The sequence below is a fragment of the Oncorhynchus kisutch genome, linkage group LG28, assembly GCF_002021735.2.
Source record: "Oncorhynchus kisutch isolate 150728-3 linkage group LG28, Okis_V2, whole genome shotgun sequence".
In the NCBI taxonomy this organism is placed as follows: domain Eukaryota; kingdom Metazoa; phylum Chordata; class Actinopteri; order Salmoniformes; family Salmonidae; genus Oncorhynchus; species Oncorhynchus kisutch.
The window spans coordinates 32,348,769-32,375,180 of NC_034201.2; the positions used below are offsets into that span (position 1 = coordinate 32,348,769).

At 42.1% G+C, this 26,412-nt stretch overlaps 2 protein-coding genes across 2 annotated transcripts in view; one reads left to right on the plus strand and one right to left on the minus strand.

Annotated features, from left to right (window-relative positions):
* LOC109873404 (glycerophosphodiester phosphodiesterase domain-containing protein 5) overlaps positions 1–21,377 on the plus strand; it is a 31,265-nt gene extending 9,888 nt beyond the window's left edge. The window contains exons 5-16 of the mRNA XM_031808436.1: positions 1,309–1,368; positions 1,741–1,839; positions 1,931–2,024; positions 5,114–5,259; positions 5,746–5,828; positions 12,314–12,464; positions 12,839–13,063; positions 14,974–15,131; positions 15,387–15,534; positions 16,069–16,151; positions 16,333–16,406; positions 17,533–21,377. Coding sequence (XP_031664296.1) covers positions 1,309–1,368; positions 1,741–1,839; positions 1,931–2,024; positions 5,114–5,259; positions 5,746–5,828; positions 12,314–12,464; positions 12,839–13,063; positions 14,974–15,131; positions 15,387–15,534; positions 16,069–16,151; positions 16,333–16,406; positions 17,533–17,609 — 1,398 coding nt within the window. The 3' untranslated portion in view covers positions 17,610–21,377. The remainder of the gene's footprint in view (positions 1–1,308; positions 1,369–1,740; positions 1,840–1,930; positions 2,025–5,113; positions 5,260–5,745; positions 5,829–12,313; positions 12,465–12,838; positions 13,064–14,973; positions 15,132–15,386; positions 15,535–16,068; positions 16,152–16,332; positions 16,407–17,532) is intronic.
* Positions 20,762–26,412, minus strand: part of LOC109872790 (unconventional myosin-VIIa) — an 84,957-nt gene continuing 79,306 nt past the window's right edge. Inside the window, exons 44-50 of the mRNA XM_031808435.1 lie at positions 26,108–26,195; positions 25,380–25,486; positions 25,115–25,300; positions 23,845–23,961; positions 23,320–23,403; positions 23,082–23,201; positions 20,762–22,395 (exon numbers count right to left, since the gene is read on the minus strand). Coding sequence (XP_031664295.1) covers positions 22,303–22,395; positions 23,082–23,201; positions 23,320–23,403; positions 23,845–23,961; positions 25,115–25,300; positions 25,380–25,486; positions 26,108–26,195 — 795 coding nt within the window. The 3' untranslated portion in view covers positions 20,762–22,302. The remainder of the gene's footprint in view (positions 22,396–23,081; positions 23,202–23,319; positions 23,404–23,844; positions 23,962–25,114; positions 25,301–25,379; positions 25,487–26,107; positions 26,196–26,412) is intronic.

Here is a 26,412-nt window from a genome sequence, read left to right on the forward strand (position 1 = left end):
CAATGCAAATAGTCTGGGTAGCCATTTGATTAGATGTTCAGGAGTCTTATGGCTTGGGGGGATAGAAGCTGTTTAGAAGCCTCTTGGACCTGGACTTGGCACTCCGGTACCGCCTGCCATGATTGCAGAGAGAACAGTCTATGACTAGGGTGGCTGGAGTCTTTGACAATTTTTTTGGTCTCTGACACCGCCTGGTATAGAGGTCCGGATGGCAGGAAGCTTGGCCCCGGTGATGTACTGGGCCGTACGCACTACCCTCTGCAGTGCCTTGCAGTCGGAGGCCGAGCAGTTGCCATACTAGGCAGTGATGCAACCAGTCAGGATGCTCTCAATGGTGCAGCTGTAGAACCTTTTGAGGATCTGAGGACCCATGTCTCCTGAGGGGGAATAGGTTTTGTTGTGCCCTCTTCACGACTGTCTTGGTGTGCTTGGACCATGTTAGTTTGTTGGTGATGTGGACGGAAAGGAACTTGAACCTCTCAACCTGCTCCACTACAGTCCCGTCTATGAGAATGGGGGTGTGCTCGGTCCTCCTTTTCCTGTAGTCCACAATCATTTCCTTTGTCTTGATCACATTGATGGAGAGGTTGTTGTCCTTGCACCACATGGTCAGGTCTCTGACCTCCTCCCTATAGGCTGTCTCATCGTTGTCGCTGATCATGCTTACCACTGTTGTGTCATTGGCCAACTTAATGATGGCGTTTGAGTCGTGCCTGGACATGCAGTCATGAATGTCAGGAATGTACTGTACTGAACCAGAGCTATACTGTACTGTACCAGGAATGTACTGAACTGAACCAGAGCTATACTGTACTGTACCAGGAATGTACTGTACTGAACCAGAGTTGTACTGTACCAGGGATATACTGTACTAAACCAGAGCTATACTGTACTGTACCAGGAATGTACTGTACTGAACCAGAGCTGTACTGTACCAGGGATATACTGTACTGAACCAGAGCTATACTGTACTGTACCAGGGATATACTGTACTAAACCAGAGCTATACTGTACCAGAGTTGTACTGTACTGAACCAGAGCTATACTGTACTGTACCAGGGAAATACTGTATTGAACCAGAGCTTTACTGTACCAGGAATATACCCTACCAGGGATATACTGTACTATACAGTACCAGGGATATACTGTACTGAACCAGAGCTATACTGTACTGTACCAGGGATATACTGTATTGAACCAGAGCTTTACTGTGCCAGGAATATACTGTACCAGGGATATACTGTACTATACAGTACCAGGGTTATACTGTACTTAGCTCTCTGATGGTGTGTGTGTTTTAATTTGTAGCTGTTGGCTGTATGTCTGCTGTCAGAGGGACAGAAGCTGTACCTACACTGGGGCCACAAGGTAACGTCCACATGCCTTCCCCTGCCCAATTTCAACTTCCTCTGCCTACTTCTCTATATCGTGTTTCCTATCCTCCCTGTCTCTCCTAGACATCCTCTTTGCTCTTATAAACTTTAGAATCATCCCATCCATTTTTCCATGTCTAGATGAAATGAATGACTTTAGCTAGATTAAATTGCTGACTGCCTGGTAGAAGAAAAGACTGATGAAATGCTGAATGCTGCAGATTTATGGATAGATCCTGAAAAAATGAAGTGAAAATGTATTGTGCTCAGCTCAGTGCAAAATGAAATGCTCATTAATGTGAAAAGGGTAAGGTGCCAATGGTTGTCTGTTGTCCTAACTGTACTAATCCTCTGGATGTGTTGCCAGATTGGGGTCCTGGTGAGTCTAGCCTTCTCCATTCTTGCCATAGCAGTGCTGTCTGACCTATGTAGCAAAGAGTGGACCACTCTTCTCCTCTCTTTCCAGGTGGGGCCTCCCTTCTTTCTTCTATTATGTTCATATCTCTCTCTTTATTTTCTCTTTACTTCACCTCCTGCAATATGTTTGTTCTTAATAGGTGACGGCACCATATTTACACGTGGGAGGAGTCTTGCTGATGACACTCCTTTCCTGGCCAATAGCCTTGCATTTCTACCACATCAATAGGAAAGGTGAGACTTGTGATTGAGTAGGTGGGGCTTGTTTGAGCAGCTGTATACATAATATGCTAATTACAGAGTAGAATAAGGCAAATACTGACTTCGATTGTTGACTTCCGGCGCCGACAGAGATGGCCGCCTCGCTTCGCGTTGCTAGGAAACTATGCAGTATTTTGTTTTTTATGTGTTACTTCTTACATTGGTACCCCAGGTAATCTTAGGTTTTATTACATACAGTCGGGAGGAACTATTGGATATAAGAGCAACGTCAACTCACCAACACTACGACCAGGAATACGACTTTCCCGAAGCGGATCCTCTGTTTGGCCTACCACCCAGGACAATGGATTGGACCCAGCCAGCGACGGCGCCGTAGAAGGGGCAGACGGAGCGGTCTTCTGGTCAGGCTCCGTAGACGGGCACATCACGCACCGCTCCTGAGCATACTACTCGCCAATGTCCAGTCTCTTGAAAACAAGGTAGACGAAATCCGAGCAAGGGTAGCATTCCAGAGAAACATCAGAGACTGTAATGTTCTTTGCTTCACGGAAACATGGCTCACTCGAGACACACTATCTGCGTCGGTACAACCACCTGGTTTCTTCACGCATCGCACCGACAGAAACAAACATCTCTCTGGTAAGAAGAAGGGCGGATGTGTATGCCTTATGATTAACGAGACGTGGTGTGATCATAACAACATACAGGAACTCAAGTCCTTCTGTTCACCTGATTTAGAATTCCTCACAATCAAATGCCGACCGCATTATCTACCAAGAGAATTCTCTTCAATCATAATCACAGTCATGTATATTCCCCTCCCTAAGCAGACACATCGACGGCCCTGAAAGAACTTCATTCGACTCTATGTAAACTGGATCCACATATCCTGAGGCTGCATTTATTGTAGCTGGGGATTTTACAAAGATAATCTGAAAACTAGGCTCTCCAAATTCTATCAGCATATCGGTTGTGCTACCAGGGCTGGCAAAACCCTAGACCATTGTTATTCTAACTTCCCTGATGCATATAAGGCCCTCCCCGGCCCTCCCTTTGGAAAAGGTGACCACGACTCCATTTTGTTGCTCCCAGCCTATAGACAGAAACGAAAACAGGAAGCTCCCGTGCTCAGGTCTGTTCAACGCTGGTCTGACCAATCGGATTCCACGCTTCAAGATTGCTTCGATCACGTAGACTGGGATATGTTCCGCATTGCGACGAACAACAACATTGACGAATACACTGATTCTGTGAGCGAGTTTATTAGCAAGTGCATTGGTGATGTCGTACCCACAGCGTCTATTAAAACATTCCAAAACCAGAAAATGTGGATTGATGGCAGCAGTCGTGCAAAAGTGAAAGCGCGAACCACTGCTTTTAATAAGGGCAAGGTGACCGGAAACATGACCGAATACAAACAGTGTAGCTATTCCCTCCGCAAGGCAATCAAACAAGCTAAGAGACTAAACTAACAGACTAAACAACTTTTGCTCGCTTTGAGGACAATACAGTGCCACTGACACGGCCCGCTACCAAAACCTGTGGGCTCTCCTTCACTGTAGCCAATGTGAGTGAAACATTTAAATGTGTTAACCCTCACAAGGCTGCAGGCCCAGATGGCATCCCCGGCCGCGTCCTCAGAGCATGCGCAGACCAGTTGGCTGGTGTGTTTACGGACATCAATCAATCCTTATCCCAGTCTGCTGTTCCCACATGCTTCAAGAGGGCCACCATTGTTCCTGTTCCCAAGAAAGCTAAGGTAACTTAGCTAAATGACTACCGCCCTGTAGCACTCACTTCCGTCATCATGAAGTGCTTTGAGAGACTAGTCAAGGACCTTATCACCTCCACCCTACCTGACACCCTAGACCCACTCCAATTTGCTTACCGCCTTAATAGGACCACAGATGATGCCATTACACTGCACACTGCCCTAACTCATCTGGACAAGAGGAATACCTATGTAAGAATGCTGTTCATCGATTACAGCTCAGCATTTTACACCATAGTAACCTCAAAACTCGTCATTAAGCTCGAGACCCTGGGTCTCGACCCCGCCCTGTGCAACTGGGTCCTGGACTTCCTGACGGGCCGCCCGCAGGTGGTGAGGGTAGTTAACAACATCTCCACCCCGCTGATCCTCAACACTGGGGCCCCACAAGGGTGCGTTCTCAGTCCTCTCCTGTACTCCCTGTTCACCTACGACTGCGTGGCCATGCACGCCTCCAACACAATCATCAAGTTTGCGGACGACACAACAGTGGTAGGCTTGATTACCAACAACGACAAGACGGCCTACAGGGAGGTGGTGAGGGCCCTCGGAGTGTGGTGTCAGGAAAATAACCTCACACTTAATGTCAACAAAACAAATGAGATGATCGTGGACTTCAGGAAACAGCAGAGGGAGCACCCCCCTATCCACATCGACGGGACAGTAGTAGGGTAGTATGTTTTACGTTCCTCGGCGTAGACTTCACGGACAAACTGAAATGGTCCACCCACACAGACAGCGTGGTTCGGGCATCACTCATTCATATATTTTTATGTACATATTCGTATTCATTCCTTTACACTTAAGGTATTTGTTGTGAAATGGTTAGGTTATATATTACTTGTTAGATATTACTGCATGGTTGGAACTAGAAGCACAAGCATTTCGCTACACTCACATTAACATCCGCTAACCATGTGTATGTGACAAATACATTTGATTTGATTCAAAACTAGGGCAAGGAAGGAAACTTCAGAGGTTTTTTATTTCAACAGTGAACATCTCTGATGTGTGAAACTTTAGGGAGGTTTTCTATCTCAACAGTGAACATCTCTGATGTGTGAAACTTTAGGGAGGTTTTCTATCTCAACAGTGAACATCTCTGATGTGTGAAACTTTAGGGAGGTTTTCTATCTCAACAGTGATGTCTGCATGTAATAAGGAATACATCTGTAGATATTCATGTTTTGTTCTGTTTAAATATAATTATTTGTTTTACTTATCATTTGTATTCTTTCTTTAGTCTTGAGGAAATTCCCATCAGATTCCACATATCAACCACAAATGAATAACTGTATCCCTTTGTAAACAGTGTGTCTGTGTGTTCTAGTTGGGCAGGCACTCATCATGGGGCTGTACCTGGCGGTGCTGTGTGCCCTCTACCTGGTGCCCCTGGGCATGTACTCACCCTGTCTTAAAGAGGAGGGCACTCTGGGCCTTGCACCAGCCCTCATCGGGCACAGAGGGGCACCCATGGTGGGTAGGCCTCATCAGCAACACCATTAATGCCAACCCATTCTTATCCATAGCTAAAAACCTATTTTCATCAACACTAACCCATTCTCATCAACACTAACCCATTCTCATCAACACTAACCCATTCTCATCAACTCTTTTCAATACTAACTGCCTGCAGTGCAGGTAGCCTAGTGGTTGGAGCGTTGGGCCAGTAACTGAAAGGTTGCTAGTTTGAAAATCCAAGCGACGAGGTGAAAAATGTGCCGATTTTCACTTGAGCAAGGCCATACTACTAAGGCTAACCCTGTAAACAACACGTGATGTAGTAGTAGAAGAAGTATGGTAGTTGGATCATTTATTACCGTTGTCAGTATAAGTCAAACCTTTTGGGCTATGTTATTAGCTGAACTGATGTTTGTGCCTGGTATTTATCATCTGTGTCAGTAGTACCTCTGTTTAGGGTAACCATATGTTCAAATCATTTGTATGTGTGTTATACCCCAGCTTGCGCCAGAGAACACTCTCATGTCCTTTGAGAAGGCGGTGGAGGCTGGAGGGGAAGGTCTAGAGACTGACGTCACCATCAGGTCAGTGGTGGTTGTCCACCCTCCTCACACCTTAATGCTCCGTTTCCATCTAGTTCGGGGATATTCAACTACTTTCAGCCGTAGGCCAGTTAGTGGATAGTTGTCACTAGCCTACACACAATACCCCATAATGTCAAAGTGGAATTATGTTAGACATGTTTACCTATTAATTAAACATGAAAAGCATAAATGTCTTGAGTCAATAAGTATTCAACCCTTTTGTAATGGCAAGCTTAAATAAGTTCAGGAGTAAAAATGTGTTTAACGAGTCACATTATAAGTTGAATGAACTCACTCTGTATGCAACAATGAATCACCATGAGGCCAATTGCGACTTTAAAACAGTTAGTTTAATGGTTGTGATAGGAGAGAACTGAGGATGGATGAACAACATTTTGTAGTTACTCCACAAAACTAACCTAAATGATAGAGTGAAAAGGTGGAAGCCTGTACATAATACAAATATTCAAAAATATACATCCTGTTTGTAATAAGGCACTAAAGTAATACTGTAAAAAAAAATGTAAAGAAATTATCTTTATGTCCTGAATACAAAGCGTTATGTTTGGGTCAAATCCAACAGAACACATCCCTGATGTGAGTGAAAATCCACTCTTCATATTTTCAAGCATGGTGGTGGCTGCATCATGTTATGGGTATGCTTGTCATTGGCAAGGGCTAGGGATTCTTTTTGGATGAAAAGAAAAGGAATAGAGATAAGCACAGGCAAAGTCGTCCTAGAGGAAATCTTGGTACATTCTGCTTTTCCAACAGACACTGGGAGACATTCACCTTTCAGTAGGACAAAAATCTAAAACACAAGGCCAAATATACACTGAAGTTGCTTACCATGAAGACAGTTTTGACTTAAATTGGCTTGAAAATCTATGGCAAGACCTAAAAATGTCTGTCTAGCAATGATCAATGGGGTTGAACACTTATGTAATCAATATATATTATTGATTTATTTTTCATAATTTTTTTATAAATGTTAGAATGTTTCTTCTACTTCGACATTAGAGTATTTTCTGTAGATCATTGACAAAAAATGACAATTTTAAATACATTTGAATCCCACCTTGTAACACAACAAAATATGGAAAAAGTCGAGAGGTGTGAATACTTTCTGAAGGCGCTGTAATTACAAATAATTGACAACAAGAAGCTCAAACAGATATAATATTTGAATAAAACAACCATTTCAAACCTTGCTTACATTTGTGTACAGTCACATATATTCTATTATGCATGGGAATACTTTGGATTAGATTTCCTAAATTAAAATCACTTGGAGCCAAGCTGCTGGTGGTTTTACAGTATTTTACATCCAAAGACAAGTGTACAAAACATAAAGAACACTTTCCTAATGTTGAGTTGCCTTTTGCCCACAGAACATTCTCAATTTGTCAGGGTCTACAAGGCGTCAAAAGCTTTCCACAGGGATGCTGGCCCACGTTGACTCAAATACTTCCCACGCTTGTGCTAAGTTGGCTGGATGTCCTTTGGGTGGTAGACCATTGTTGATAAACACGGGAAACTGTTGAGCGTGAAAAACCCAGCAACGCTGCAGTTCTTGACACATACCGGTGTGCCTGGCACCTAGTATCATACCCCATTCAAAGACACTTAAATCTTCACTCACTGAATGGCACACATACAGTACACAATCCATGTCTCAAGGCTTAAAAATCCTTATTTAACCGGTCTCCTCACCTTCATTTACACTGACTGAAGTGGATTTAACAAGTGACATCAATAAGGGGTCATAGCTTTCACCTGGATTCACCTGGTCAGTCTGTCATGGAAAGAGCAGGTGTTCTTAATGTTTTGTTCACTCAGTGTGTTTATGTGTTCAAAAGTTTGTGGTCACTTAGAAATGTCCTTGTTTTTGAAAGAAAAGCCTATTGTTTTTGTCCATTACAATAACATCAAATTGATCAGATATACAGTGTAGACATTGTTAATGTTGTAAATGACTATTGTAGCTGGAAAAGGCAGATTTTTTATGGAATATCTACAAAGGCGTAGAGGCCCATTATCAGCAACCATCACTCCTGTGTTCCAATGGCACGTTGTGTTAGCGAATCCAAGTTGATCATTTTAAAAGGCTAATTGATCATTAGAAAACCCTTTTGCAATTACAGTTGAAGTCGAAAGTTTACATACACCTTCGCCAAATACATTTAAACTCAGTTTTTCACAATTCCTGACATTTAATCCTTGTAAAAATTACCTGTCTTAGGTCAGTTAGGGTCACCATTTTATTTTAAGAATGTGAAATTTCAGAATTATAGGAGAGAATGATTTATTTCAGCTTTTATTTCTTTCATCACATTCCCAGTGTGACAGAAGTTTACATACACTCAATTAGTATTTGGTAGCATTGCCTTTTTAAATGGTTTAACTTGGGTCAAACGTTTCGGGTAGCCTTCCACAAGCTCCACACAATAAGTTGGGTGAATTTTGTCCCGTTCCTCCTGACAGAGCTGGTGTAACTGAGTCAGGTTTGTAGGCATCCTTGCTCGCACACTCTTTTTCTGTTCTGCCCACAAATGTTCTATTTGTGGGCAGCATCTGGAGGAAGCATCTGGTCCTTTGTTGTTGTTCTGGGATTGTTTTGCGCTTTTCGCACCAAAGTACATTCATCTCTAGGAGACAGAACGCATCTCCTTCCTGTGGTATGACGGCTGTGTGGTCCCATGGTGTTTATACATGCATACTATTGTTTGTACAGATGAACGTGGTACCTTCAGGCATTTGGAAATTCGCCCAAGGATGAACCAGACTTGTGGAGGTCTACACATTTTTTTCTGAGGTCTTGGCTGATTTCTTTTGATTTTCCCATGATGTCAAGCAAAGAGGCACTGAGTTTGAAGGTAGGCCTTGAAATACATCCACAGGTACACCTCCAATTGACTCAAATGATGTCAATTAGCCTATCAGAATCTTCTAAAGCCATTACTTAATTTTCTGGAATATTTTTCCAAGCTGTTTAAAGGGACAGTCAACTTAGTGTATGTTAACTTCTGACCCACTGGAATTGTGATACAGTGAAATAATCTGTCTGTAAAACAATTGTTGGAAAAATTACTTATCATGCACAAAGTACATGTCCTAACTGACAAAAAAATGTGTGAAGTGGTTGAAAAACGTGTTTTAATGACTCTAACCTAAGTGTATGTAAACTTCTGACTTCAACTGTATGTTAGCACAGCTGAAAACTGTTGTTCTGATTAAAGAAGCAATAAAGCTGGCCCTGTTGAGACTAGTTGAATATCTGGAGCATCAGCATTTGTGGGTTCGATTACAAGCTCAAGAGCAAGAGGACAAGTACATTAGTGTCTAGTTTGAGAAACAGATGCCTCACAAGTCCTCAACTGGCAGCTTCATTAAATAGTACCCGCAAAACACCAGTCTCAACGTCAACAGTGAAGAGGTGACTCCGGGATGCTGGCCTTCTAGGCAGAGTTGCAAAGAATAATACATATCTCAGACTGGTCAATAAAAATAAAATATTAAGATGAGCAAAAGAACACACACTGGACAGAGGAACTCTACCTAGAAGGGCAGCATCCCGGAGTCGCCTCTTCACTGTTGACGTTGAGACTGGTGATGTTGACGTTGAGACTGACATCCAACCCTTTACTCAGTACTTTGTTGAAGCACCTTTGGCAGTGATTACAGCATCGCGTTTTCTTGGGTGTGACGCTACAAGCTTGCCACACCTGTATTTGTGGAGTTTCTCCCATTCTTCTCTACAGATCCTCTCAAGCTCTGTCAGGTTGGATGGGGAGCTTTGCTGCACAGCTATTTTCAGGTCTCTCCAGAGCTGTTAGATCGGGTTCAAGTCTGTGTTCTGGCTGGTCCACTCAAGGACATTCGGAGACTTTTAAAAATGTAAATGGAACCTTTATTTAACTAGGCAAGTCAGTTAAGAACAAATTCTTATTTACAATGACAGCCTACCCTGGCCAAACCCATACGTTGCTGGGCCAATTGTGCGCAGCCCTATGGGACTCCAAATCATGTCCTGATGTGATATAGTCTAGATTCGAACCTGGGACTGTAGTGACACCTCTTGCACTGAGATGCAGTGCAGTACTCTAGGAAGAGTCTTGGTGGTTCCAAACGACTTCCATTTAAGAATGAAGGCCACTGTGTTCTTGGGGACCTTCAATGCTGCAGAAATGTTGTACCCTTCCCCAGATCTGTGCCTCGACACAATCCTGTCTCAGAGCGCTACGAACAATTCCTTCGACCTCATGGCTTGGATTTTGCTCTGACATGCATTGTCAACTGTGGGACCTTATATAGACAGGTGTGTGCCTTTCCAAATCATGTCCAATCAATTTAATTTACCACAGGTAGACTCCAATCAAGTTGTAGAAACATCTCAAGGATGATCAATGGAAACAGGATGCATCTGATCTCAATTGCGAGTGTAATAGCTAAGGGTCTGATACGTATATAAATAAGGTATTTCTGTTTTTTTTATTTTTTAGAAATGTAGAAATTTGCAAACATTTCTAAAAACCTGCTGTTTTTGCTTTGTCATTATGGGGTATTGTGTGTAGATTGCTGAGGGATTTTTTTATTTATTTAATCCATTTTAGAATAAGGCTGTAACATAACAAATTGTGGGAAAAGTCAAGGGGTCTGTATACTTTCTGAAGTCACAGTATATAAACTCAACAAAAAAAGAAACGTCCTCTCAATGTCAACTGGTCTTATTTTTAATTGTACATGTGTAAATATTTGTATGAAGATAACAAGATACAACAAGTTCCACAGACATGTGACTAACAGAAATGGAAGAATGTGTCCCTGAACAAAGGGGGGGGTCAAAATCAAAAGTAACAGTCAGTATCTGGTGTAGCCACCAGCTGCATTAAGTACTGCAGTGCATCTCCTCCTCATGGACTGCACCAGATTAGCCAGTTCTTGCTGTGAGATGCAACCCCACTCTCCACCAAGGCACCTGCAAGTTCCCGGACATTTCTCGGGGGGAATGGCCCTAGCCCTCACCCTCCGATCCAACAGGTCCCAGATGTGCTCAATGGGATTGAGATCCGGGCTCTTCGCTGGCCATGGCAGAACACTGACATTCCTGTCTTGCAGGAAACACGCACAGAACGAGCAATATGGCTGGTGGCATTGTGATGCTGGAGGGTCATGTCAGGATGAGCCTACAGGAAGGGTACCACATGAGGGAGGAGGATGTCTTCTCTGTAACGCACAGCATTGAGAGTGCCTGCAATGACAACAAGCTCAGTCCGATCATGCTGTAACACACCGCCCCAGACCATGACGGACCCTCCATCTCTAAATTGATCCTGCTCCAGAGTACAGGCCTCGGTGTAAAGCTCATTCCTTCGACGATAAACACGAATCTGACCATCACCCCTGGTGAGACAAAACCGCGACTCGTCAGTGAAGAGCACTTTTTGCCAGTCCTGTCTGGTCCAGCGATGGTGGGTTTGTGCCCATAGGCGACGTTGTTGCCGGTGATGTATGGTGAGGACCTGCCTACAAACAGGCCTACAAACCCCCAGTCCAGCCTCTCTCAGCCTATTTCGGACAGTCTGAGCACTGATGGAGGGATTGTGCGTTCCTGGTGTAACTCGGGCAGTTGTTGTTGCCCTCCTGTACCTGTTCCGCAGGTGTGGTTGTTCGGATGTACCGATCCTGTGCAGGTGTTGTTACACGTGGTCTGCCACTGCGAGGATGATCAGCTGTCCGTCCTGTCTCCCTGTAGCGCTGTCTTAGGCGTCTCACAGTTCGGACATTGCAATTTATTGCCCTGGCCACATATGCAGTCCTCATGCCTCCTTGCAGCATGCCTAAGGCACATTCACGCAGATGAGCAGGGACCCTGGGCATCTTTCTTTTGGTGTTTTTCAGAGTCAGTAGTGTCCTAAGTTTTCATAACTGACCTTAATTGCCTACCGTCTGTAAGCTGTCTTAATGACCGTTCCATTAATTGTTCATGGTTCATTGAACAAGCATGTGAAACTGTGTTTAAACCCTTTACAATGAAGATCTAAGTGATTTGGATTTTTTACGAATTATCTTTGAAAGGCCGTGCCCTGAAAAAGGGACGTATCTTTTTTTTTGCTGAATTTATATTGGGGGACAAATAAAATCACAGCCCATGGGGCCGCCAGTTGGGGAACCCTGATCTATTGTACCTAAGCATGTCCCAACATTTAGTCTACTTCACCAGTCGTGGGTATTATGAAACAAGCTTGCTATGGAAGGTAAATCCAACATAGCTAGTGAGCTCGTATCATAAGTAAAACATTGTCATTGGGTTCTTTGACATACATACCTGAATGAATAAATAAATAAATAAATGAAGTACCTGGCTCTCTTTGAGTTTTACAGTCATCTTAATGCACCGTCAACTCCTTAACCTTCAATTCCTTAACCGCCAACTCCTTAACTGTCAACTCTGTAACTGCCAAAGCCTTCTCTCGTTGCCATAGCTATGACGGGGTGCCCTTCCTGATGCACGATCACACCCTGAGGAGGACCACCAACGTGCAGGAGGTGTTCCCCAACCGGACGGACGCCCCTGCGGCCATGTTCACCTGGGGGGAGCTGGAGACCCTCAACGCCGGGGCCTGGTTCCTCCATGTGAGTCACCAACTGCCACCGCACCGCACCTCAGGAAAATTCAGGGGGTGCTACAGAGACACAGAAATTAAGCCTGGTCTTGAACAGATTTTTTAATAAAGATCATGATCATTTTGCTTCATGGACATGGTATGATGGGAAACCAGAGCATGTTTGTGTCCAATGACAGTAGCTAGGACAACATAATAAGATGACGGATAGGGAAGTTATTGACATTTTGACAATACATCAACGTACTATCGATGGGAGGTTATCAATTGCACAACTCCCTGCTTTATGGAATACAATGTGATATAACATTGTCAATATGATTTACCATTCTGCCAAAGCATCAAAGCATATTGACTGTCTCTCTGCCCCTGGTGGTTCTGCAGCGTGATCCGTTCAGCACGGCTTGGTCTCTGAGTACCGAGGACCGGGTGCAGGCGCAGAACCAGTCTGTTTGCACCTTCAGGGACTTTCTGGAGCTGGCTTCGCAGAGAGGCAAACAGGTTATCTTTGACCTCTACCGGCCCCCTAAGGGACACCCCTACAGGGACACCTGGATCACACGCACCCTGGAGGTCATCCAGAACGAGTCTTCCATCCACTCACACCAAGTGAGGGAGATGTTATAACATTTTAATTATTTAGCAGACACTCTTATCCAGGGCGATTTAGAGGAGCAATTATGGTTAAATGCCTTGCTCAATGGCACATCGGCAGGTTTTTCAACGAGTCCGCTTGAGGATTTGAACCAGCGACCTTTTGGTTACTGGCCCAACACTCTTAAGCTCTTAACTGCTAGGCTACCTGCCATCCTGATGTGTTTCCTCACTGACGTGGTGTCCATCTTCATCTTATACAGTGCCTTGCGAAAGTATTCGGCCCCCTTGAACTTTGCGACCTTTTGCCACATTTCAGGCTTCAAACATAAAGATATAAAACTGTATTTTTTGGTGAAGAATCAACAACAAGTGGGACACAATCATGAAGTGGAACGACATTTATTGGATATTTCAAACTTTTTTAACAAATCAAAAATGGAAAAATTGGGCGTGCAAAATTATTCAGCCCCCTTAAGTTAATACTTTGTAGCGCCACCTTTTGCTGTGATTACAGCGGTAAGTCGCTTGGGGTATGTCTCTATCAGTTTGCACATCGAGAGACTGAAATTTTTTGTTTATTTTTGAACCATTCCATTGTAGATTTTGCTTTATGTTTTGGATCATTGTCTTGTTGGAAGACAAATCTCCGTCCCAGTCTCAGGTCTTTTGCAGACTCCATCAGGTTTTCTTCCAGAATGGTCCTGTATTTGGCTCCATCCATCTTCCCATCAAATTTAACCATCTTCCCTGTCCCTGCTGAAGAAAAGCAGGCCCAAACCATGATGCTGCCACCACCATGTTTGACAGTGGGGATGGTGTGTTCAGGGTGATGAGCTGTGTTGCTTTTACGCCAAACATAACGTTTTGCATTGTTGCCAAAAAGTTCAATTTTGGTTTCATCTGACCAGAGCACCTTCTTCCACATGTTTGGTGTGTCTCCCAGGTGGCTTGTGGCAAACTTTAAACAACACTTTTTATGGATATCTTTAAGAAATGGCTTTCTTCTTGCCACTCTTCCATAAAGGCCAGATTTGTGCAATATAGGACTGATTGTTGTCCTATGGACAGAGTCTCCCACCTCAGCTGTAGATCTCTGCAGTTCATCCAAAGTGATCATGGGCCTCTTGGCTGCATCTCTGATCAGTCTTCTCCTTGTATGAGCTGAAAGTTTAGAGGGACGGCCAGGTCTTGGTAGATTTGCAGTGGTCTGATACTCCTTCCATTTCAATATTATCGCTTGCACAGTGCTCCTTGGGATGTTTAAAGCTTGGGAAATCTTTTTGTATCCAAATCCGGCTTTAAACTTCTTCACAACAGTATCTCGGACCTGCCTGGTGTGTTCCTTGTTCTTCATGATGCTCTCTGCGCTTTTAACGGACCTCTGACACTATCACAGTGCAGGTGCATTTATACGGAGACTTGATTACACACAGGTGGATTGTATTTATCATCATTAGTCATTTAGGTCAACATTGGATCATTCAGAGATCCTCACTGAACTTCTGGAGAGAGTTTGCTGCACTGAAAGTGAACGGGCTGAATAATTTTGCACGCCCAATTTTTCTGTTTTTGATTTGTTAAAAAAGTTTGAAATATCCAATAAATGTCGTTCCACTTCATGATTGTGTCCCACTTGTTGTTGATTCCTCACAAAAAAATAAAGTTTTATATCTTTATGTTTGAAGCCTGAAATGTGGCAAAAGGTCGCAAAGTTCAAGGGGGCCGAATACTTTCGCATGGCACTGTAAATAGGAGTAGGGTGAAGCTGACCCTAGAAACTGATCTTGGGTCAGTTTTAAATTTTTCTTTCTTTTTTGACTTGGGAATGAAGCTGTTTATGGGATATTTTGATTACATTGTAAATACAAAATGTTGTAATGCTGAGGTTATTGTTTAGAGTTAATGGTGTGTGTGTGTGTCAGGTGTTGTGGCTGCCCTCAGACCTGCGGAGCCTGGTCCAGCAGCTGGACCCTGACCTCCAGCATACCTCAGCGTCCCGGGCTCCAGTTGAGGAGCTCCAGCAGAATCACATTGTCCAACTCAACCTGCACTATAGCTCCATGTCCACAGAGATGATAATGTGTGTGTGTGTGTGGTAGTGTGTGTGTCTTTGCATTAAATAGTGTGTGTATGTGTGCACATATTAACTGGCTGTAGGTGTGTGTGTGTGTGTGTGTGTGTGTGTGTGTGTGTGTGTGTGTGTGTGTGTGTGTGTGTGTGTGTGTGTGTGTGTGTGTGTGTGTGTGTGTGTGTGTGTGTGTGTGTGTGTGTGTGTGTGTGTGTGTGTGTGCGTGTGCGTGTGCGTGTGTGTGTGTGGGTTGTATTCCTCCCTCAGTGAGTATGCAGCAGCCAACATCAGCACCAACCTGTATGTGATCAGCCAGTCGTGGCTCTACTCTCTGGCCTGGTGCACTGGGGCTCAGTCTGTCACCACCAATGCTCTACAGTTCCTCAACAACCTCAGTAGACCCCTCTTCCTTATGGTGAGAACAACCTCACCAGACCCCTCTTCCTTATGGTGAGAACAACTTCACCAGACCCCTCTTCCTTATGGTGAGAATAACCTCACCAAACCCCTATTCCTTATGGTGTGAACAACCTCACCAGACCCCTCTTCCTTATGGTGAGAACAACCTCACCAGACCCCTCTTCCTTATGGTGAGAACAACCTCACCAGACCCCTCTTCCTTATGGTGAGAACAACAACCTAGGACCAATACCACTGCATCCCAATAATATTTCCTTCCTCTGGAAGTATTGCACTTGTTCTCTACTCTCCACAAATGTAAAAGCATTGGCTTGATGTAAGCATGAGCTACAGGGAGTTTCCACCATACTGGTATTTATTTTCCCAGTAATTTTCTTTTAAATCTATGAAGGGAAGTGAACAAGTGCACGCTTTGGGAGAAATAAACGATTTATTGTGACACCGGGCCCAAATGCAGCCTTACTGAAATTGATTGGATTGGTGAAAGGAATACTCCTAGACACAATGGTTGTCTGTCTTTCTCTTTCAGACTCCAGATGAGTACAATCTGATGTGGGTCCTCACCGACGTGGTGTCCATCACCATCATCATCATCATCTTCATCTTCCACTGGTGAGTAAGCCCACTAGAATGCAGAGTGCGAAGGTCGACGTAAGGTGTATTTTTATATGTCTACGTATAAAACGTAGATTGATTATGTGTCAAATTGAAGCTTCGGATGAACATCAGTCTGTTTTGTATTGAATGGTGATGTCACTTCCTGTGGTGATGACTGTAACTGTGTTGATGACAGGTGGCGAGAACAAACCCTGGCTTTCTGTTCGGGCAGGAAACTAGAACATGGCACCTACATCAAGTTCAGGACAGGTGAGTTAGAAGTTGTCTCTAGGAGTCACCCTGTTTCTTTCCCATGGCCAGCTTTGATAACAGGATACACACACGCACATACCCTATATAGGCTTAAAACAGAGACTGAGCAAGAGGACAAGTACATTAGAGTGTCTAGTTTGAGAAACGGATGACTCACAAGTCCTCAATTGGCAGATTCATTAAATAGTACCCGCAAAACACAAGTCTCAACGTCAACAGTGAAGAGGCAACTCTGGGATGCTGGCCTTCTAGGCAGAGTTGCAAAGAAAAAGCCATATCTCAGACTGGCCAATAAAAAGAAAAGATTAACAAAATAACAGACACTGGACAGGGGAATTCTGCCAAGAAGGCCAGCATCCCAGAGTTGCCTCTTCACTGTTGACACTTAGACTGGTGTTTTGCGGGTACTATTTAATGAAGCTGCCAGTTGAGGACTTGTGAGGCGTCTGTATCTCAAAACTAGACACTCTAATGTACTTGTCCACTTGCTCAGTTGTGCACCGAGGCCTCCCACTCCTCTTTCTATTCTGGTTAGAGACAGTTTGCGCTGTTCTGGGAAGGGCATTGTACACAGCGTTGTACGAGATCTTCAGTTTCTTGGCAATTTCTCACATTGAATAGCCTTCATTTCTCAGAACAAGAATAGACTGATGGGTTTCAGAAGAAAGTACGTTGTTTCTGGCCATTTTGAGCCTGTAATCGAACACACAAATGCTGATGCTCCAGATACTCAACTAGTTTAAAGAAGGCTAGTTTTATTGCTTCTTTCATCACCACAACAGTTTTCAGCTGTGCTAACATTGCAAAAGGGTTTTCTAATGATTAATTAGCATTTTAAAATGAAAAACTTGGATTAGCTAACACAACGTGTCATTGAAACACAGGAGTGATGTTTGCTAATAATGAGCCTCTGTACGCCTATGTAGATATTACATAAAAAATATGCCGTTTCCAGCTATCAGTCATTTACAACATTAACAATGTCTACACTGTATTTCTGGTCAATTTGATGTTATGGTCAAAAAATGCTTTTCTTTCAAAAACAAGCTTTTGAACGGTAGTGTATATCATATATATCAATGACCTTTGTCAACCTCTAAACCCTGACCTCACCCCCTGACAGATGTGTGGTCCGTCTCCAGTGTCAACATCCTGGGAGAGCCCGCTGAGCCTAACTTGGCAACCGTCTCAGAGCACTGATAACCAATCAACCAACCTCTGTGAGGCTCAGTTGAAGCAAACCACTCCTCACTCTCCTTTTCAACTTGGCAACTTCCCGGACCCCAAACGGGCAATTCACCAGAATCGACCCAACCTGGAAACCCAGGACCCTACTGGAAACCGAGAGCACAACCTGGCAACCCCCTGTAGATTTGTGTGAGAGAATGAGAACCAAAGAGAATTAGAAATAGTTAAATGATGTGAGTGAGGCCTATCGGAGCTGATGTGTCACGTGCAGAAGGGATTTCATTGGATAGATATTAATCCTTAAGACCGGGCTGCCCAACTCTCTTCCTGGAGGTTGGGTTTTAAGTTCAACCCTAATTTAACACACCTGATTCTACTAATTAGCTGCTCAACAAGACCTTAACTAGCTGAATCAGATATGCTAAAGTAGGGTTTGACTGAAAACATAAAGGACAGTAGATCTCCAGGAAGAGGGTTGGGCAGCCCTGCCTTAATTCGTTTAAGTCAAATGTGACTGAAGAACAGCCCAGACAACCTCAAGAACCAACCAACTCATAGTTCATACTACAGACACCATCTGGTGGTGGGAAGAGATTACTACACTGTTTAACCAGGTCCTTTGAGATGGATTACTTACTCACTGAATTAATATAACTAGAAAAGTGACCATCCGCTGTAGATATTTTCAACTTGTATTATCCTCCATTGTCCATAGGTTCCTTTCCATTTCAGCAGCCACTGCAGTGTTGAGTTACGTGAACCACAAATGCTTGACCATTTTGTTAGTGTGTGAGTAGTGGTCGATAAGATGTGTGAATATGTCCAGAAATTAGTATGTTTTTATTTTATTTTAAATACTTTAGCTGTGCTTCATTGCCCTTTCCTGGCATAAGGGAACCAATGAAGTAGTCCCAAAAAGTGCACTTTGCCCATCTGGGATCTGGCACACCAATCAAACTGTCTCAAGCTTCGTTTATACCTGCATCCTGGGTCCTGATCATTTCCACATTCAGATGGTGACCATATTTTCAGTCTACACATGCTATTAAAATGTATCTTATGTGTCCTCATTGTGACCAGATTTCCTGGTCATTCCCTGTAAGTCAATTATTTGACAGATATTCTTTCATAATTGTTTATTTATTCATTTGTATTCACATATTGATGCCATAAAGCAATGGTCCCACCTGTGAATGGTTTTAGAGGGTGGGGTAATGATGATTTGTAAATGATTTCACTGACCAGATCCGTCTACACTTGTAAGGCTGCGTTTAGACAGGAAGCCCAAATCGGATCATTTTTCCACTAATTGGTGTTTCGACCAATCAGATCAGCTATTTTGCCTACAATTGGGCAAAATTTCAAAATTGGGCCGTCTATCTAAATGCAGCCTGCGTGCCCGAGGCCGTGTCTAGGCAGGACAGTTCATGCAGGTTTAGTATTCTGATCATGGAATTCCAAACGCGTCATGCGTCTACACCTAAATTGAAATGCATCTACCATGTCCGGATTCCCTTTTCCCGCGCTATATTCAACTGCCAGTATGCATTCTACAAACGGTGGAATAGGGATAATCTGATAGCTAATGCCATCAGACGTTGTTGTGTTATATCTACTGTAGCTAGCTAGCCAGCAAGCAACGCAAAATGAATTGCAAACGGATTAGCATAACTCTAGCCAAAAAAACAACGTTATAATGAAAAGGTTCCTCTCCGTCCCAAAATACACGTTTTCTGGAGACTTGTGGGAGGAGTGCTGATGACGTTACCCATTGTATGCACTTTCAGCTGCCTGATTCGTCCAGATTGAGGAGAAATCCGCCTCCTGAAGTGGTCAACCAGATCTGAACACAATCAGACCACAAAGCGACATTTGTGCGTCTAGAGACCAATCTTTTCAATGCGATCTTCCTATTCTGATAGCAGAAGTCATGTAAGTGTCACGTGTAGACACGACCTGACTACCTCCGGAGGTCGGCAGGAACATCTGATCACAATGTATTTTGATTGTCTACACCTGTTTAAAAATGTGGACACAATCAGAATATGGAGAAGATCAGAACAAAGGACGCATGTTGGAACCAGGTATACCTGGTTATATTAAAACAGCGCTGAAATATCACAAAGAAAAATGAGTACTATTAGAACTCCGGTTTGGATATGACATGATATAATCCTCTGTTTGTGTCTGGAGTTAAATGAATGTGTTTGATTGGTTGTGTTCAATGTTTATAAGTACTTATCACTTTATTGAGCATAAGGCATTGTAACGAGGTGAAGTCCATAGAACTTTGCAGCATATAATCACTGCAATGACATAAGTGATCTACAGAGAACAATCACACTGTATTTCCATGGTCCATATCTATATATTTTATATGGTTCATATTGAGGTCATTGTTTTTAACAAATTTGTTTTCAACACAAATTAAAATCCTTCTGGCAAGGATAAAAAAAAGCTAATGTTGTACAATATTTAGTCCTTTTAGCCAAATTATAGCAGAACTCTTACATCTCTCTTCAGTTGATTGTGCCTCAGCTTTACTGTGCAGTGTTGTCTAATCAATGTGAATAATACCAACTTCAGCTCTGGTAGCTGAAAGACAGTTTTTCTAGTAATGATTATGAAACCTGTTAGATTTCTTTATGACTGACAACATATTGATGAGTAACCTAGCGCCACTGCAGCTTTGTGATAAGGGGCAGCCTTTAAATCACTATACAAAGCCTTAGGAATACCTAGGAAAAAAGCATGTTTAGCAAAAGAATCACAGTATAAGATACCAGTCTGATTTGTCATCTGCGTACGACACCTGTAATGTTATCTTGGTTGTAAGATCGTTATAGAAAGAATGATCTGTTGTTTACAGTTCTGTCATTCTGTTCCAATCAGAAGAGTATTATATTAAAATGATAGTCTAAAAGTAGAGCTCAGTTGGTGGTGATAGCCATTGTATTTTGTATGAGCCCATTTCGCTATGACATCATTGTAAACTATGGGATTTCTTTTGCATAAACATTATTAGAAGTTAACTGAACTGTTTTGTTACAACTTTGTTGCGTTGAGCCGCAAAATGCACACATGTTTTCTCATTATGAAATTATGTGATAGTGAAATAGGCTCATTCATCTTTTGGGATGATGAACATTAAGCATGAAAGGAAATATTTGTAATTTCTTTATTAATACCAAAATATTAGGTGTCATGGACCAACATTTAAAAAACAGGAACAATTTGACCTAAATTAATATCCACTATACAGAGCGGGGCAGAACATTAATGTCACTGAGATTACTTTTTAAGGTAGACTAAGCTATTTGACATCACCATACACAGTGGGGTGACTTCCTGTTTACAGACATCAACAATAACTTTAATATGCCAAAACTGCCACCATTAAGAGCCAATAATGTCAGTCCTGACATTTTTGTTGTTCATTTCTGTATGTAGATTATATTTAGTCTATGGCGAGTTGACCTTTAATACTTAAAAATCCTTCATTTGATCCACCATTTTTTTTAAAGACAAGTCATATGGACCGGGGGTCTTTATTTACAGAATACATTTTCTTCAATGATTAATTCATTAGGCAAACAGCTAAAAATGTGCTTGTTAGAAATATCACATTATTAAATATTGTCAACTTTCCACTAAATGTTTTTACAGTGATGTGGTATACACACTGTATGCAAAGTCCTAGAGCCAGCTTATGTCCAGAGATCAATCTGACTGTTCTCATCAAATGTACTTCAAATAAACTTCATTAATATAGCAAATGTACTAATAACACTGATCGGGTATTTTTTTAAAGTATTTAGCCTGCTTGCGACAATGAGGGCCAATTTTGAATTAAACTCTAAAACAATATAATGCAATGATTACACATGATATCTATAGTATGGACAAGCCATAGTTGTATAGGTTTAGGCCCAACATTTATAAATCACATTATTGGACATTTTACGATCAAATGCTTTGCTTTGCATACATTTTCTAAATAAAGCTCTTGATTAGTTGCCATGTAAAAAGTTGCAATCGTTGGTTGTGCATTTGGGTCAAGTAAAGGCAATTGGTGATTGTTAAGACAGGACCCAAGATATATACCAACATCTGACGATAAGTCAAAACATTGTCATGGCCAAAACATAAATCAAACATTTAAATCATCACCATATCTACTGACAATGAAAAAAATAGTATTCTTGTCGTAATACTGCTATCATGCCTCCATCCCTATAACCAACGATCTATATACATTTCTGTAACACAATAGTGTGTGGAGATGCATGATTTCCAATGTCTCTCAGACTTTGCTGCGAGATGTTGCATCAACGTTGTGTCTGTAGTGCTGAGATTAACAGTATCTGTACAACAGACTATTAGACCAGAGGTTCTCAAGCTCCTGTCCTTCCTACTCTCTTTCATCTACATCTTAGGGAGAATCTGTCAAGTGTGTATATGCGTGTGTGTATGTATACATTTCATTGATTGTGTGTGTGTGTTTGTGTGTGTGTGCATGCGTACGTGCACATATATGTATGTGTGCGAGTTTGTGTGTGTATGTATGCATGTAATTGATTTAGCATGTTATGGAGGAAGGGTTGTATTTATCCCTCTATGTTTTAATGAAACCGTGTGATAGATCACACAAAGCCCTCGAGGCCTACACTAATACACTCAACAGCGGGATCGATGACTTTCCAGATCACTTGATGTTGCCACGGGAACCGCGCTGTTTGGTCATGGTGGTCAGCATCTGGCTGATGTAAGAGGTCAGGAGGTCATCCATCTTGTAGCCCTGTGGTCACACAGACAAACAAACCAGTTTAAAGGTACATTAATGCCTTGCAATATTTCATTGCAGAATATGAATCAGACGTGTTCAAATAGTAGTATTTGTTTTCTGTCAAATACTTTAGAGTGTGCTTGATTGAGCTTGCCTGGTGCAATGGAGCCAACGGAGTATTCCCAAAAGTGAAAATCTGCCCAACTGTCACTCCAAACAGGCCCTATCAAACACTCATTTGAACCCAGGTCTGCTTGCATTTATTATTTAAAAGTTCGACAAAGCTACAGAACCACACATGTATACCATTGAAAAGGCTTTTCTATCTGCACAAAAAGATGGACGACACAAAAATATCCCACAATGTCAAACAAACAAACAAATTACAAACAAAATAATTATCTGTTGGCATTTATAATATTGTACCAAAGCTCCCTGTTCCCATCACAGCTGTTGTGATTTTTTTTTATACGGTATGACATTACTTGCATAAAAACTGGATGTGAAATTGGTTATAGTAAGTCAATATTTCCTCAATTAAGTAATTATCAGCAAAGTCAATGCTTGTAGGAAAAGACAAGTGCTTTTTTTGGTACGCATCTTTAGAATACTTTAGTTGATACAGTGTGTATAATGTCATTTTACGTCATATGTTATGTCATGTCATATTGTGGGTGTTGAAACGTCCAGTAGCTCACCAGTGAGGTCTCACACAGCAGCTTGGTGCCTCGGACCAGGTTTCCGATGGTGATGTGGAAGTAGGTGTTGCCACTGCTCCAGTTGGAGATCTTAGTGAATGGGTGTGTGGTCAAGATGTCCTGTTGAGGTGGGAATTAGAGAATTACACAGTAAACACACACATACACAACTTCCATAACACACATGTGTGCACAAGAAAATGTGCACACACACCCATGCATGTAGGCACACACTCACCTTTGACTTGGGGTCGATCAGGCTGACACCATGTTTGTTGATTGCTATCAAGAGGATCTCTGGGAAGTTTGGATCACTGGTTTGCTGTTGAATAGGAAAACATCAGTTTAGTCACAATTGGTATCTTACAAACCTATAACAAACAACTTGAGTTTATGATGTTTTAAAAATTCATTAAATAAATAAATAGATACTGGGATCGAGGCAGACAATAGGCCCTTACCACAGATAAACTGACCGAGATAATACATTTATAAAACAAGTTTAAAAAAATAAAAAAGTAGCAAGGAATGCACAACAACTCTTTGACCAGGTCAATAATAATAGTCCACGATTGAGATTGAATGAACTATTCTGAAATTTACACCATTGATCAAGAAAATTCATTTGAACAAAAACCTCCCGAAGTACGAATCAGCACTCAAATACACATGGTGACTCAAATGTTGAAAAAAAGAAAAAACACAAACAATGATCATTCTATACCGTTTGCACAAGAACATGAATTCATATAGAAATCTTTACCTTGACTTCAAAGAAGGCCGAACCAAACGTAGGCCACTTGAAGATGACTTTGAGGAATGAGAGCTTGGCCTCCTCTCGAGTCTTCCCCGACTGCTTGTTGAAAAACGCCACTATGGACTGTAAGACAAAAAAACAAGCAGCAGAGTGTGTGACCAAATATGATTTAACCCCCCGGATTCCTATACGCTACAAAACTGTGTTAGTCCATTGAGCTAAAGCCTAGGCATTCACTCTGGGAGCTAACACTAGTCTTCAGGTCTAAGGCAAGGTTACTCATCACGCAAGCGTGGTTCCCTGAACTACAGTGCATTCAGAAAGTATTCATACCTCATGAATAATTTCACATTTTGTTGTTGTGTACAGCTTGAATTCAAAATTGATTGTCTCACCCGTCTAAACACAATGACAATGTGAAAATAATGCTTTTTGACATATTTGCTATTTTATTGAAGAATGAGTCAATACATGTTAGAATCACCTTTTGCAGCGATTACAGATGTGAGTCTTTCTGGGTAAGTCTCTAAGAGCTTTGCACACCTGGATTCTACGATATTTGCACATTATGCTTTTTAAAATTCTTCAAGCTCTGTCAAATTAGCTGTTGATCATTGCTAGACAGTCATTTTCAAGTCTTTCCATAGATTTTCAAGCCGATTTAAGTCAAAACTCGTTTTAGTTTTTTTTCCTGAATTTGTCTCTCAATGTCTGTTGGAAAGCAAACTGAACCAGGTTTTTCCTCCAGGATTTTGCCTGTGCTTATCTGTACTCTGTTTCTTTTCATCCTAAAAAAAACTCCATAGTCCTTACCGATGACAAGCATACCCATAACAGGCTTCCTTCTTTTCACTGTCATTTAGTTTAGTACTGTGGAGTAACTACAAGGTTGTTGATCCATCCTCAGTTTTCTCCTATCACAGCCATTAAACTCTGTAACTGTTTTAAAATCACCATTGATCTCATGGTGAAATCCTTGAGTGGTTTCCTTCTTCTACGCAACTAAGTTAGGAAGGACGCCTGTATCTTTGTAGTGACTGGGCATATTGATACACCATCCAAAGTGTAATTAATAACTTCATCATGCTCAAAGGGTGCCCTTCTTTGCGAGGCATTGGAAAACCTACCTGGTCTTTGTGGTTGAATCTGTTTGAAATTCACTGCTTGACTGAGGGACCTTACAGATAATTGTATGTGTGGGGTACAGTGACAAGGTAGTTCAAAAATCATGTTAAACACTATTTATGCCGACAGAAATTCTAATTTTCCGACTCACCCGTTTCCAGTCGTCAGGCGAGAGGTGTCTGATCTGGTCCTGAGGGATCAGCTCCTTCAACATCTTGGGAATGTTTGGAAACTGGGATTTGTCCTCCTCAAACTTCACCCTGTAGATCAGCGCTCCCAGCTGGAAAACCTCTTCCCGGGAACACTGGTGGTAACCACGGAGATACTTTGGAAGCTCCTGAAGAAAGAGCAGTGAGGAGGGTCAATACACTTACACAAATACGCACGAGCACTCGCACACCCACACGCACACACACCTGGTAGTAGTGAAAGATATAGTCAGCCATGGAGTCTTTCCCTGGTATGGTATTGGTCCACAATTTCTTCATGAAGAAAACCTGATAGGTCAGTGAAGGCACTACACCTGCAGATGGATGATACCGAGAGATTCAGGACATACCTATCATATTAATACATCAACATAGATGGCAAGTTCCCCAACCCAAGCTTAACCTTCATCTAGCTTTAACCACAACATGTTGACAGTCCTATAACATGAAACACCATGTTTGATCAAATATTTATGTGGCCCACTCCTGAAGGCTACACTAGGTGCTGAAATGTGGGTCATCAATAAATCCTTAGGATTAATATGGTGCATCATTCTTTCTTTCTGACCCCAATAATGTTGGATGCCTACATGAAAGTTGAAAATAGACTTATTTAACCCTCAAACTAACAACTTGTGTCATTTAGGGTCATAGCCCAAAGGTGGTTTATTCAAACCTTTCAATTTGAGAGACTTTAAAAAAAAATGATATTTTGATCAGAGTGAGACAGATCTGAGATGATATATGGCTGTTTCTCTGGAGCAAAATTTGAGAAGAGAAGTATGAGAAAATAAGCAATCCTTTTTCAGTGTTGAATAAAGCTAATTTTTGTCTTGGAGAATTAAAGGTGATAAAGAAGAGATCTCAACTTGGATGTTCCGTTCCTACGGGTAACCTTTCTACTAGGGCCCTCTACAGTCAACAGATGTCTTTACCGTCCTTTGCAGGTCTGGCTTTTTTGATCCAGTCGGTCAGATGTCTCACAAAGTCAAAGAAGAAATCCCCCTCAGGCACACTGATAACCTGGAAACAACCAGCAAAGGTCAAACACAAATATCAATACAGTTACAGTGCACTCGGAAAGTATTCAGACCCCTGGACTTTTCCCACATTTTGTTACATTATAGCCTTATTCTATAAAGGGGCGACAGGTAGCCTAGTGGTTAGAGAGTTGGACTAGTAACCGAAAGGTTGCAAGATCAAATCCCCGAGCTGCCAAGGTAAAAATCTGTCGTTCTGC